The 13,840-nt window shown below is 32.9% G+C and overlaps 1 protein-coding gene and 1 long non-coding RNA gene across 2 annotated transcripts; one reads left to right on the top strand and one right to left on the bottom strand.

Annotated features, from left to right (window-relative positions):
• Positions 1-1,266: 1,266 nt before the first annotated feature.
• LOC107917229 (protein STRICTOSIDINE SYNTHASE-LIKE 10) lies at positions 1,267-1,936 on the top strand. Its single transcript, XM_016846601.2, has 2 exons — positions 1,267-1,532; positions 1,627-1,936. Exons 1-2 carry the CDS (start codon positions 1,267-1,269, stop codon positions 1,934-1,936), a joined length of 576 nt encoding a protein of 191 aa, XP_016702090.2.
• Positions 1,937-2,215: 279 nt separating this feature from the next.
• LOC121213787 (uncharacterized) lies at positions 2,216-3,219 on the bottom strand. The gene is made up of 2 exons (XR_005909219.1): positions 2,932-3,219; positions 2,216-2,621 (listed from the first exon to the last, which is right to left on the bottom strand). It is a non-coding gene; the product is annotated as an uncharacterized lncRNA (long non-coding RNA).
• Positions 3,220-13,840: the final 10,621 nt, after the last annotated feature.

Here is a 13,840-nt window from a genome sequence, read left to right as displayed (position 1 = left end):
GAAGTATTGATGGTTTCTGCTTTGAATCTTCTCTTAAATCAGAAGCACCATTTCTTCTTTTGGTCTTCTTTTTCTTCTCTGCTATCAAAGCTGCACAATGGGATATTGGCTTCCATAGTGAAAATTGCATGAATGGCTGCTTCCTTTTTTCTTTTTCACAACAATCTCTTTCAAGAACCAAACATTCAGAGGGGCTTTATCATTTATGTTTTGGTTTCAAGATTCAAGCTTTTAACCTTTTTTTTAAATCCCTTTATTTTATAGCCTAAAAGCGTCCAAAATACCAATAAAATTAGAATTAAATTGACAAATTTTGTAAATGTTGAGATTAAATTTATTGATTTTTTAGAATTAGAATTAAATGATAAATTTTATAAACTTTAGGGCTAAATTTATTCAATTTTTAGATTTTGAATCAAATTAATAAAATGTATAAACTTTGGAGGTAAACTTTGATATTAGGCCAATAAACAAGGCACACCTCAGCTATCCATTAAATGTTTTAAAATTTAAAAATATTAATGACGAAATTGAAAGTTTTTAAAGTTGAATAACTAAAATAGAACCTGTCTAAAACTTAAGTCACCACTAAGGGAATTTACCTCATATAAGTAAGTTCTACAACAAGCTTGTAGGTTTTGAAAATTTTATATTTTCCATAGGATTGGTATTGAGAAAAATATATTGTCAATAAATAATAAATTTCTGTTTTATTTTATGTATCAATTTTTCTTACACTAATCTAAAATTTATAAAAACATATTTTTTTTCTTAAAAAATTAGCTCCAAATATGGCTTAAATAATTTCAACTTTCCACCCAATGATCAAACCAATATATTTTTTTAGTGGTATAGATTTATTAAAAGTGTGCTATGTTTTAAAGATTGGACGATTAATTTATTTAATTATTTTTTAATAAGACAAGTAATTAATTTTCTGGGGACTTATGATTAAAGTAAATTTAAGCCTATTTGTCCAAACAGGAGAACAGTATTTAAGTTTAATTAAAAATAGTAAAAACTTAAGATAATGGACCTAGGTTTTCAATTTTTATAATAACTTTTATAGTATTAAATAAAAATATTATATGTAAACCAATTTTAAGAACTTAAATTACATACATTGAAATTCTATCATACCCTATAAATATATATCCCATGTTTACTTTTTCGGACACTTTCACTTATCGTTTCCTTAAGTTTCATAGAAGCAAATTCTTTTCGGTTTATTTTTAACGTGTTGGAATTCTTTACTTTGCATTATGTATGAAACAATCTCACCAACGGATTCTTTATCAAAAGCATGATGTTGAAAAAATTGATGAAAGATTTCTTTATCAAAAGCATAATGTTATTATCTCGAAAGCCTATGAATTAATTAACCTTATCAAAGTTACAGGCCTAGGTTCTAAAAGTATCGCATTTGATTGTAAAGTTGAAGGGCCATACGTTGGAGTATCTGATGGTCGGATACTTAAATGGCATGGACCAAAACTTGGTTGGAAAGAGTTTGCTATTCCTTCGCCAGTTAGGTATTCATTAAATTGTATTATTTACACATTTATTAACTTATAACCTTTTTGTAAAGATAGTTAATTAACGGGTGGGTTTTTTTTATTGGATTAGGAAAACAGAGTTGTGTGATGGGTCTACAAATCCTAACCTTGAACCAATATGTGGAAGGCCACTGGTTTTGAAATTTAACCCAGTAACTTATGATCTCTACATCGATGATGCTTATTTTGGCATTCTAATGATTGGACCTAATCGTGGCATAGCACAAACTCTAGTTAGCTCAATTGAAGGAATCCCATTTAAGTTTATAAATGGGTTAGATATTGATAGTAGTACAGGAGTTATCTATTTTACAGATAGTAGTATTACTTTCCAAAGAAAGTATGTTTTTCTTTTGAACTATTGGAATTGTTTAATTTAACTTTTTGAATATTTATATAATTTTTAATTAAGTTTTTAATATTTATGTGTAGCTATGCATATTTTTTGTCCAGATCAATTGATAGTAGCGAAAGGGTATTAAAATATGATCTACATGCAAAAAACGTATCCGTTATATACACAAGTTTGATGTTTCCAAACGGAGTAGCTTTGAGCAAAAATCATTCTTTTCTTTTGGTGGTGGGAACAATACGAAGAAGAATATTGAAGTTCAATCTTGGAACAAATAATTTTGATACTGAAGTGTTTGCTGCGCTACCTAGAGTTCCTGATAATATTAAGATGAATCATAAAGGAGAATTCCGGGTAGCTTTAAATGCAAGAAGGTTTGGAGAGATCAATGATGATGTTCCGGATCCAATAGGAATTAAGTACAATCAAGAAGGAAGAATTTTAAAATAACTGGACGGAAATGGTAAAGATGTTGTAATACCTAATTTTTTCCCCGGGGCCATTAAAACCAAAAGTCTAAATGCAATAGTCCATTTACAAATTTCAGTCGGCCCAGAATACAAAAGCAGTGGCCCAAATCCAGACTCGATTTTTTTAGAGGCCCAAATACAAGTGGCCCAAAACAAACAACGAAACCCTAGGGTTTCTATGGAGTTCATCAGTGCCGTAGCCACCTAGCCCGCTCGCGCCGTAGCCAAGAGCCGAATATTCACCTGCAAGGAACAAACACAAGAAAGGAAACAAAATCAAATATGAACAGATTTTATTTCTTTTTATTCTTCCCATTATGGCTATAAGATGGCCATTGTAACACTGTAATAGGGATTCAAAAAAGATCAATTAAAAAGGATAGCGAATATTTCACAATACAAACAGAGAATACCAGAAAGAGCAAAGAGCAATCGGAAAATCAAAAGGTTGAAACTCTTTTCGAACTATTGTTTTTTTATTTTCTTTTTTCGTATTTTATTACAAGTAAATAAAAGAGAATAAAACAAAAGATAGAAAAAGGTTTGAAAACACCTGTGTTCGGGTCTGTCTCGTCGTGGGAGGATCAAAGGAGCCACCCCTGAGGATCGGTGGCCAGAAACCGAAAGGTTTCGGGTTCTCTTCGCATTTTTTGCTGGATTTTCGGAGATTTTGAACCCATATTTGGGCTTGGAAGGGCCGAGAGGGCCAAATTGGAGATTTTACCTCTTTCCGGCCACCGCAGACAGCGGTGCCGACGCCGGAGATCGGCGGCCGGCGCGGTGACCGCCGATGATCGGCCCCTCGCCGGAGAATAAAGGGGATGGGAGCTTTTTCTGAAAGGATTTTTTTTAAATGGTTTAAAATGATTTTTTTTGAAGAATAAAGGACTTATATAGGGCTCCAAAACGGTACCGTTTTTGGAGAGTCCCTAGACGCCCAAAACGGCGTCGTTTTGTGGAGGCCGACCTGACTCCGACCCCACCCGGCCTAGGATCCGCGTGTTTTTGAGCGGAGGGATAAATTGCGCTTTTAGCCCCTCCGCCTTTTTAATATTTTACAATTAAGTTTTTTTATATTTTTAAGTTCGCCCTTTTATTTATTTTCAATTTCAATTTAACCCTACCTGATGACGCCGTTTTAGAGGAGAAGGGAAATTTCCCTTCCAGACCCTCTATGTAATTCACGTGTTCAATTTAATCCTTTGGGTTTTATTTATTTGCGGATTTGCCCCAGATTTTTCATATTCAGTTCAATTTAGTTTTTTTACATTTTTTTAAATTAATTAACTTCCACAATGCAATTATTTCTTTTATTTTTTTATCTGTAATTTTATTTATATATATATATGTTGTTTTTATATACATATTTTTCTTAAGTAATGTTTTTTATTCATATATATATACGTATATTTATTTTTATCTGGTAATTATTTAATATTTTTACATATTTTTATGTACCCTTATATATTTAGTTTTTAAGCAAATATTCTTTTATATCAATAAATACGTATATATCTTTTTTATTTTGTTTCTAAAAATGCCTAAATACCTATTCATATTTTTTAACACATATTATATATATATGCTTCTTCTTTTTTCTACAAATACATTATATATTTTTTATAATCCAAAGATTTATATGTAAATCCACATGTAGGCCTCTATTCTTCATGTATATCTTATATGCTTTCTATTCTTTATTTATTTTGTTTTCTTTGCTCGATATTTATTTATGTTTACATTCATGTATTTTTTTTTATTTTGCTCATTTATTTGATATTTTATATGTCATTAGTTATTTTTGTTTTTGTAATTAATTTAGTTTGTTTACTATCTATGTTGTCACCCCATTGATGTATTTATTGTTGTATTCGTTATTGTGACATTCATGCATACATACAATATAACATTACGTCATCTTTTTACTCGAATTTAAAAATAGAAAATTTTTAAAATAAAGATAATACTCGTATTTAGGATTTTCAAGAAAATTGAGCCCTAACGTATTGGGTTCTGATTTTCTTTGTAATCTAACAATCGAGGATTGTTCTTTAATCAAACAAAATAAAACTTGTCATCGGGAATTCAATGTGTTGTGTCCTAACGCATTGGATGTGACACGTTGATTTCTCGAGATAAAGATTTTTTTTAAGAAAAATAAAGGAAATATTGAATGTTTGGGATTTTAAGAAATCGTGCCCTAACGTATTGGGCTGCGATTTCTTCATAAATTTTAAACAATTAAATATTTTCTTAAATTTTATTATACGAGTTTTTTTTTGGACCGACTCATCTTGAAAAGAATAAAATGTTGTGCTCTAACGCATTAGGTGTGATATTTTTCTTTTCAAAAAGAGAAAGTCTTAATAAATAATTTAATTTAACTAAGGATAGTATTTTTTTAAACTCTCGACTTTAAGACATTAATCAATCAATTTGGTACCAATTTTTGTGCGTTACGAGGGTGCTAATCCTTCCTCGTACGTAACTGACTCCCGAATCCATTTTTTCTGAAACTTGTAGACCAAAGTCGTTTTTTTGGGTGATCCAATCACACCTTAATAAAAGATTGGTGGCGACTCCCAATTTTTATTTTTTTAGTCGACAACTAATTTTTATTCTTTTTAAAAAATGGTTTCAACAGATGTATTTAGTTCTTTTAGTGAGATTAACGAGATTAACCTAACTTTATATATTAGTTCGGTTACAAAACCTTATGTTGCTATTTTAAAATTTTGAGTTATCATTTTATTAGTGATATAATTAGGTTAATCGTATATGGATTTGGTTACAAAACTTTAGATTGTTATTTTTATTCTTGTAGCAAGGTTACAAAACTTAGGTCGATATTTTAAAAAGTTTAATTTTTTTTTATATTTTAGATAACTTTTATGAGAATTTTTAATGTTATTTTTAATTTTATTTTCTTGCATGGGCTCGATGATAATTAAAATCTCATGTTACGACTCCCTAAATTCGGCTCTGCTTAGAAGTCTACATTGCGAGTTATTCTTTAATATGGTACAAGGAAAAAGACTTTTGAGTTAATTCTACTAAAGGTCTTTAAAATTATGAATCAAACATTAAATTAATCTTAAACTTCAAGATATTCTAGTCGAGTTTAAACTATCGATATCGCTTCTACTTTTAAGAGAGGAAACATAATTTCCTAGGGAATCAACTACATTGGAGATAAAGTAGTTTTTCTTCGATTACCATTAATTTCACCCGACGTTTCCTTTGAAAAGTGCTTTAAGTAAATAGAAAATCCTTTCTAATTTAAAACTATTAGTGACAGAATTATTTCCGACGAAAGATTCAACCCAAAATACTTATTTGTAATGAAAAACACCTTGAAGCAGCCATTATTGAATCCAAGCGTGCATTGATTGAAGAAGACAGGGAAGCCATTAAAGCAAGCATTGAAAGAAATGGAGGAATTTCATACGAGACAAAACGACGAAGTCCAGGGGAACCTGATCTTCATCATCATTAATAATCATGAATTTTGTTTCTCCTCTCCTTTACCACTTTTCTTTGGCAATAATATAACCTGCAAATTCATTTAGCCGTGGCGTAGAAAATTTTGTTTGAATATAAGCTAAAACAAATCATTTCCAATTCCTCCATCTTAATTTTCTTTTTCTTTTTTGGTTAAGTAAGATCACTTATTAAAAGATGCTCAGATTACTCGAAAATGGTATTTGCTCCATCTTCATCTGAGCTATTATCATGATCCATCTCAATTTCAAATATATTATCATGAACACAAATTCATTTACTTGTGACATATTCATTTACACTTGTTAGGGTTGCTCTCAAATGTTATTAATGATATCAAGTGGTGGTACACTTGCTTGTTAATGTCATTTAAGGGCATGAGTTTAATCTCTACTAAGGGCATATGCTCACGTCCCCTTGATAAGTGGTCGTGCGCCACGCATAGTCCGATATCCAACAAAACTCTCTCGTTTTGTTGAACTGATCACCTCAAGCACTCGATGTAACACTCCAAAATTTAGGGTTGGAAATTTTGAGATTTGTAGGTAGGGTCAGTGGCTAGATCGGACAATTGGGTTTGTTGCTGTGTTTTATGTTAGAATGGGCTTGCTGGTCTGGTGGTTGTTGTGTGTTAGTTTGCCTCTAGGTTCTGGGTTTGAATCCTCATGTGTGTTTGAGTAATTAATTTTATTTGAGTTTTTTTTTAATTTTATGTTTTATATATATTTATTTATGTTAGTTATTTTATGGTATTTTTATTATTGAAAAAAAAAGGTTTCTAAAAAATCTCTTCTCACGTTCTTCTCTTCTTCTTCACATTTTCTTTTTTTTTCTTTTAATCTTTGATTTTTTTCCACTGCTTCGTTTCGATGGTTTGTTTTCGTCTCGATTGGAGTTTGGCTCTTTTGCTTCTACTCCATTTCTTTTGTTGTGTTTTACAATTTCATCGATAGGAGTTTCTGGAATTGGTGGATTTGAGGCGTCGATCATTTTTGGGTGTTTAAATCACAAATTCAGGTGTGGGTTTCATAAATTTTTAATTTAATCGTGAATTATTGAATCAATTTTGTGAAATTTGATAATTTCAGGTGTTTCGGTGATTGCGTAATTGTAATGTTGTATCGCTGTTAAATTGCATAAAATTTGACTAGCTAGGGTGTGTTTCTGCACTATTAGAGATTTAGGATCTTTTGACGTCGGAATTCGTGTTTTTTGGGATGTTACGGGGTGGTTTCGTGACCACACGGGTGGCCACGCAGGCGTGTGCCGCACACGGGCGGTCCACACGACCGTGTTCAATTGCGAATTTAAGGTTTTTGATGATTTTGGTACCACACGGCCTGGCTACACGGGCATGTGTCCCCACACGGGCGTGTGAGATCTCCGCACGGCCGTTTCTCCTCTGCTCTTAATTTTTATCACTTTTGGACAATGAGTTACACGAGCTGTTTACACCGGCGTGTGACCCCTCCACGCGCATGTGTGGCCTTCACACGGGCGTGTGTGGCCTTCACATGGTCATGTAGACCCCCACACGGCCTGGGCACTTCCACACGGCTGGGGCACACGGCCTTGTGGCCCTATTTTGCCAATTTTTGTATTGTGTCTGTTTTTGTTCTGATTATGATTCTGTGTGTTCCGACCCTTGGCTAGGTCTTAGTAAGGGTGGTCGGGACTTTGTTTCGACTTTGATTTTTGCGTTATTCGCTATCATGGCGCTAATTAAGTGATTCGTTTAAGTGTTAATTGATGTTATGTTATATCTTATTTTGATTTTAGGTATTTGAATATGTGCAGTTCTGATTTTGTATTCTATTTCTGTAAGTCTGTCTTCGAATGGTGTGTAGTTTGCATTTGCATTAGTCTTTTTGGGTTGGGTTGTGAAGAGAAGGAAGATTGTTTCTGATCTGGCAGTTTAACTGCAATTTATCGGTACAGCGATTTACCATAATGCACTGTACTGCATATACGCCAGCCTTGCTGCATATTATTATCTGAGTGGCTTAGTCCACATACATGGTGTGTAGGGTTGGATGGGTCTTTCGAGGTCCTATGTGGTGTGTTTGGTTGGATGAGCTTAAGCAGCTCTTTTGGGGTGTGATCGGAGGACGGAGAGGTGTTTTGGCTAGATGGGTGGGTGATGCGAACCGGCTCGGGTTAATCGAGTCGTTTCACAAAGTTTGCCCGATCGTCGACGAAGAGAAATCCTAGTAGTCAAAAAGGTGTAAATTTGTTTAAGGTTTGCGGAAGCTTACAAATTGATTTTTGAAATGGATGGAAAGTTTCGAAAGATGTAGGTTCGGTTTAATAAAAGAAACAAAGGATAGATAATTTGGGATAATTGGTGGGGATGGAAAACAAACTTAACGGAAGAAAGATTCAACACTATATCGTAGTGTCACCTCGTTTCTTATGTTGTTAAGGTGGTTTTGCGAAATAGAAGGTTATTGAACGCCACACCGGGTTACGGTGATAAGTTCGGAAACAAGTCGGGAGACGCCACTAGCACGCTAGGTAAGTCAACGAGACTTGTACGAAATTTGGAAAGGAGATTAACTCACTCAAGAACACAATGTTCATAAATCAAATTGGCAAAAGTCCTTTTACAAAATGAAATAAAAAAACTATTTATAACCAAAACAAGGGCTAGCCGAATGGTCAATTACTTAGCATGAAAGTTCAGCTTTTAATTCAGATTAATGAAGCTGATTGTTCTTGAAATTTCTAGATTTCTTCATGTGCATGGAGGATGCCGAAAGTCCCTTCTAGATGCCTTGAAAATTCAGCTAAAATAATTGTTTGAACATGGGGGCTGGTGATGCAGGTAAGTTCGGCCTAGGAGCTTGGAAAAATCTTTAATGGTGACTCCTTGATCAGCTGAACAGCTTGGACCTCATTAATGACGTTTTGGGGGTCTCCAACAGTCCAAGGTGTGAACAAGTGAAGATGAGCAGCCCTTGTGTATGAACACACAAAATTGAACAGCCCCTAATGTGAAGCCATAATCGGCTGGTGTGAACAGCCTTTAAAATGCATTGGGCAGCCAATTGGTCTTCTTGGAGAGCTGGAGAGCTTGGCTGAATAGTCACCTGGAAAACACCAAAACTCAGCACACCAACTTTAATTCCATTCATCCACCTATGCTGTCCAAGGGAAGTGTACCTGCAGCAAATAAATTCAACAAATTAAACACCCTTTGAACACATTAATTCGGCAGCATATATACTCAATAAACCTGTACATTAAATTCAGCTTAGACACAATTTTAGACTTCATTAAATTTGTCTAAACTTTGGACATAATTAAAACGTCTGAATCTAGGACACATTAAAAAGCTGTACTAATTAGAACATATTAAAACGATGTAATGAACTGAACACATTTATGCTATGTAATAAATAAGACAAAATTAAAAAACATGCATAAAACATATTTAACACACATAATTAAATTTGTCCAGATTTTAAAAAATTAAATACCTTAAACTAATTAATTAATTTAACTAGCAGCAATTTATTTATTTATTCCAGCATATTAACGCAAACTAAAAATAAGCTAAAGATGAGCTTCTCGAGCTATGTTTGACCTAATTGGGCTTGAAGGAGATTGCATGATTTGCTTGGTTCACTGTTCCAAAAGCTTTCAAGTTGTCCACAAACGGCGTTGGCCCAAATTCCATCTATAAGAGCTAGAACGCCACCCTTGAATCTCTTGGTACGAGCACGAGTGATTGGACCCGTTGGAGACTCAAAAGGTTCTCGAGCTATGGTCGTATCAGGGGGTTTCTTTTCTACTTGACTGCATTGATGCGCATATGGTTAAGTGACTGGGTGTAAGTTCATTAGTCGGTATTTTGTCTGATTGACTTAACATGTGTGACTGATTTTGCGTGTATCGAGGTGTTAGCATAACGACGTTTTGGAACACCATGTTTGTGATGATAAGTGTTTTGGCACTGACCCATTGACAGGTTATTGGTTGAGTTTCTATCTATGATGTGGTGTGCTTGTTTGTTACGTTCTGTTGGGACGTTGACCTCGAATTTACCTTATGTTTCTCTATATCTCTGTAAGTTTGTTTTGCTATTGAACTGCTATCTAGAATTCTCTTCTCTAAATCTATTGTTAATCGTTTTGAACTCACACTGAGCTTGTGTAGTTCACCCCATCAGTTTTCCTTTTTTAGGTATTTTCGTATGCTATTGTTGCATTCAGCATGTCGGAGGTCTCGGACAGCCACATTTTAGAATCAACTTTAAAAGTATTTTCATAAATTCTGCATTTATAAATAAACGGTTTGAATTGTAAATTTTATTTTGAATATTGTGGTATGAATTTTGGGTTTTACGCACGTAAGCATCTTTTGGACTAAAATTTTTGTAATATCAGGATTTTACAACAGAAAATTTTGTGTAACTTAAATACCGTTTGTTTTCTAGCCGGGTTATGGGACATTACACTCGAACTTTTCAAAAAGTTGAGGACGAAACCTCAATCAACGACAATACCAACCCATTAAAAAATCCGCCAACTTCCAACGAACAATATTAAAATTTTCTCAAAAAAAAATATCTGCGTCCTCAACAACTGAACATATATCATAAATACACCTTCAATAATCTAATATATATCCATCATTCTGAAGCCATTCAACCACCTGCAGTTTTTTTTTATGTATGCTTTTTAGTCGGTGGTGATCCCCATTGAGTATTATTGATAAAAAGGATGGAGATCTTTTTAATTTTTCTGCTCTGGCTAAGCCATTTTGGAGATGGTGAGACATTGGGAGATGGCCATTACACTCACAAATCAGAAAATTACAACCAATTCATTATATATATTTGCAATATGAAACCATGCATTTGTTGTTGGTGTTAGCTAAATTGCTATTAAATAAAAATATTATATCTAAACTGACTTTAATTATATTTAGGAACTTAATTTACATTGAAATTCTATTATACCCTATCAAGTAATTACATACCCTATAAATATATATCCTATGTTCATTTTTTCGGACACTTTCAATTATCGTTTCCTTAAGTTTCATAGAAGCTAATTATTTTCGGTTTATTTTTAACGTGTTGGAATTCTATTGGCTTTTTTTAGTCACGAAGAAATATCAGCTTTTGTTCCTAATGCTTTACCTTGCATTATGTGTGAAACAATCGCACCAGAGGATTCTTTATCAAAAGCATGATGTTGAAAAAATTGGATCAAAAGCAGAATGTTACTATCTCAAAAGATTATGAATTAATTAACCTTGTTAAAGTCATAGGTTCTAAAAGTATCGCATTTGACTGTAAAGATAGTTAACTAACAGATGGGTTTTTTTTATTGGATTAGGAAAAGAGAGTTGTGCGATGGGTCTACAAATCCTGACCTTGAACCAATATGTGGAAGGTCACTGGGTTTGAAATTTAACCCAGTAACTTGTAATCTCTATATCGGTGATGCTTATTTTGGTCTTCTAATGATTGGACCTAATGGTGTCATAGCACAAACTCTTGTTAGCTCGGTCGAAGGAATCCCATTTAAGTTTATAAACGGGTTAGATATTGATAGTAGTACAGGAGTTATCTATTTTACAGATAGTAGTACTACTTTTCAAAAAAGGTATGTTTTTCTTTTGAACTATTGGAATTTTTTAATTTCAACTTTTTGAATATTTATATAATTTTTAATCAAGTTTTTAATATTTATGTATAAGTATGCGGATTTTTTGTCCAGATCAACTGATAGTAGCGAAAGGTTACTAAAATATGATCTACATACAAAAAAACACATCCGTTACATATATAGGTTTGATGCTTCCAAACAGAGTAGCTTTGAACAAAAATCATTCTTTTCTTTTGGTGGCGGAAATAACACGAAAAAGAATATTGAAGTGTAATCTTGGAACAAATAATTTTGAGCCCAAAGTATTTGTTGAGCTACCTAGAGTTCCTGATAATATTAAGATGAACCATAAAAGAGAATTCTGGGTAGCTTTAAACGCAGGAAGGCTTGGAGAGATCAAGGATGATGTTCCGGTTACAAAATTAATGGGGTTAATCGAACTTTATATATTGGTTTGGTTACAAAATTTTATGTTGCTATTTTAAAATTTTAAGTTTTCATTCTATTAGTAAAATTAGTGTGATTAACTACAAAACTTTAAGTTGCTATTTTAATTGTTGTAGTTAGGTTACAAAACCTTAGGTTGTTACTTTAAAAGTCTAATTTGTTTTTAAGTGAGTTTTATGAGAATGTTTTATTTTTATTTTTCAATTTCCTGTATTAAGAAATATAAAAGTTAATAAAAAATCACATATATCATCTTTTGTTCTCGTATCATTACTTAGTTTCAATTTATACCTTTGAACCTAGAAATTGTATCGCGGGCATTGGATATTTAGAAACTCTAGCCCTGAAATCGTATAATAGCCAGGAATCAACCACCACAATCATATCATACTGCAAGCAGCCACCAAGAAGGAACCACCAGAATTTTGAAGTTAATCCTAGAAGGAAAAACCAACACAGTTGAGATCTTGAAATGGGATACTCTAAATGTGATATTCTGAAATTTGAGCCAACACAAATACTTTCATTTTGTGGTACAGTCAAAATTCACAAAACTGGTGTCTTATTCTAGTCATTTAGTTACCATCATTTTGTGTTAAATAAAATCATTTAAAAAATATAAAGAAAAATCTTTATAATATAATATAAGACATATGACGTTTTTTTACTGGCAGGATATCCTGGTCGATTTTTTAAACGTAAAAGGACGATAAGGTTAAGTCTTAATCTGGAAAAGAAAATTTTAAAACCCAAATTTTTTTTAAAAAAAGGCATATTTTAAGGACTTAGTGATGCATTAAGCCATAATTTATTTTATCTAAACTGCATTGTGCATTTATTAAATGGTTGGACTGTTAAACGAGCTGCTTGTTGTGGCTCTTATTATATAGTTGGACTGTGGAGTGGAAGAGAGTTGTTTAAGTCAAAGAAGTCTCTACGTATTATACAAAAAGATGCATATTCTGAGGATAAAGGTTTGGCCATTTCATATATCTTTATACCCTTTGAATCATTTTATACTTTCTTAGTGGAATCAATTAACATTATCTACTTTCCACAAACAGGCTTGAGAAGCATGTAGAGAATTTTGTTAATGAGAGAGTTGAATATCTTGAGTTAATTGACTAAAATGATGCACAAAGTGCATGGCACATATATCAGATTAGGAAATTGTGAGGATTCATTATGATACTATACTATGGAGAGACTTCAATTTGTGTCATTTTTCTTTAGATAAATTTTTGATCAAAATTAATAATATCTCATAGTTTCGGTGCGAGTTTTATTAGCAACTAGTGACACATAATCTATTATGTTAGGGGAGAATTTTAAGGAAACAATTTAGGCAGTCTTAATCTTCCTTCTGCCATTTTTCATCAAATTAATAATGTTAAAACAGGGCCTTGAGTTAGCAGCTTTTTTTTTTCAAGCTCTTCTGATCTTGAAGAAATGAGAAAAAGGGCAACCAAAAATAAAAAAGGGAAAGAAGAGAAAGAGGGAGAGCAAATTAGCAATGACCCTCTGTTTGGCAAGAATCAGAGAGAAAATGGAAGTTCAGACCACACTGCTTTCCAACAAATGCTGATACAAAATGCCAACACCCGTGACATGGAACACTTCCTTTTTCCTTTTTGTCATAACGCTAGAGCTTAGAAGATTAAAAACTAAATGGATATTCTTTACTTAGTCTTTATGCTAAAACAATGTTAATCTTGGATTAGTGGGGCATTAATTTTATCATCGAAGTCGGTAATATGCTTTGGCAAAGCTGAAATAACTAAGTTTGTTGGTTAATGTTGACCAAACTTCAAATATTCTACAAAAAGATGGCTATGAAGCCTATAAATAGGCAATCCCGCACCCCCCCAAGCTATGCACTATCAACCCTGAATTTGA

This window comes from Gossypium hirsutum, chromosome D01, assembly GCF_007990345.1.
Source record: "Gossypium hirsutum isolate 1008001.06 chromosome D01, Gossypium_hirsutum_v2.1, whole genome shotgun sequence".
Lineage (NCBI taxonomy): Eukaryota > Viridiplantae > Streptophyta > Magnoliopsida > Malvales > Malvaceae > Gossypium > Gossypium hirsutum.
The sequence above is the reverse complement of the archived record's forward strand: the minus strand, read 5'-3'. Positions and strand labels throughout refer to the sequence as shown.

Excerpts from the sequence above, each read along its gene's own strand:
- LOC107917229 (XM_016846601.2), top strand. The coding sequence starts at position 1,267 with ATGAAACAATCTCACCAACGGATTCTTTATCAAAAGCATGATGTTGAA. Across the intron at positions 1,533-1,626 it reads GCTATTCCTTCGCCAGTTAG|GAAAACAGAGTTGTGTGATG; the intron begins GTATTCATTAAA and ends TTATTGGATTAG.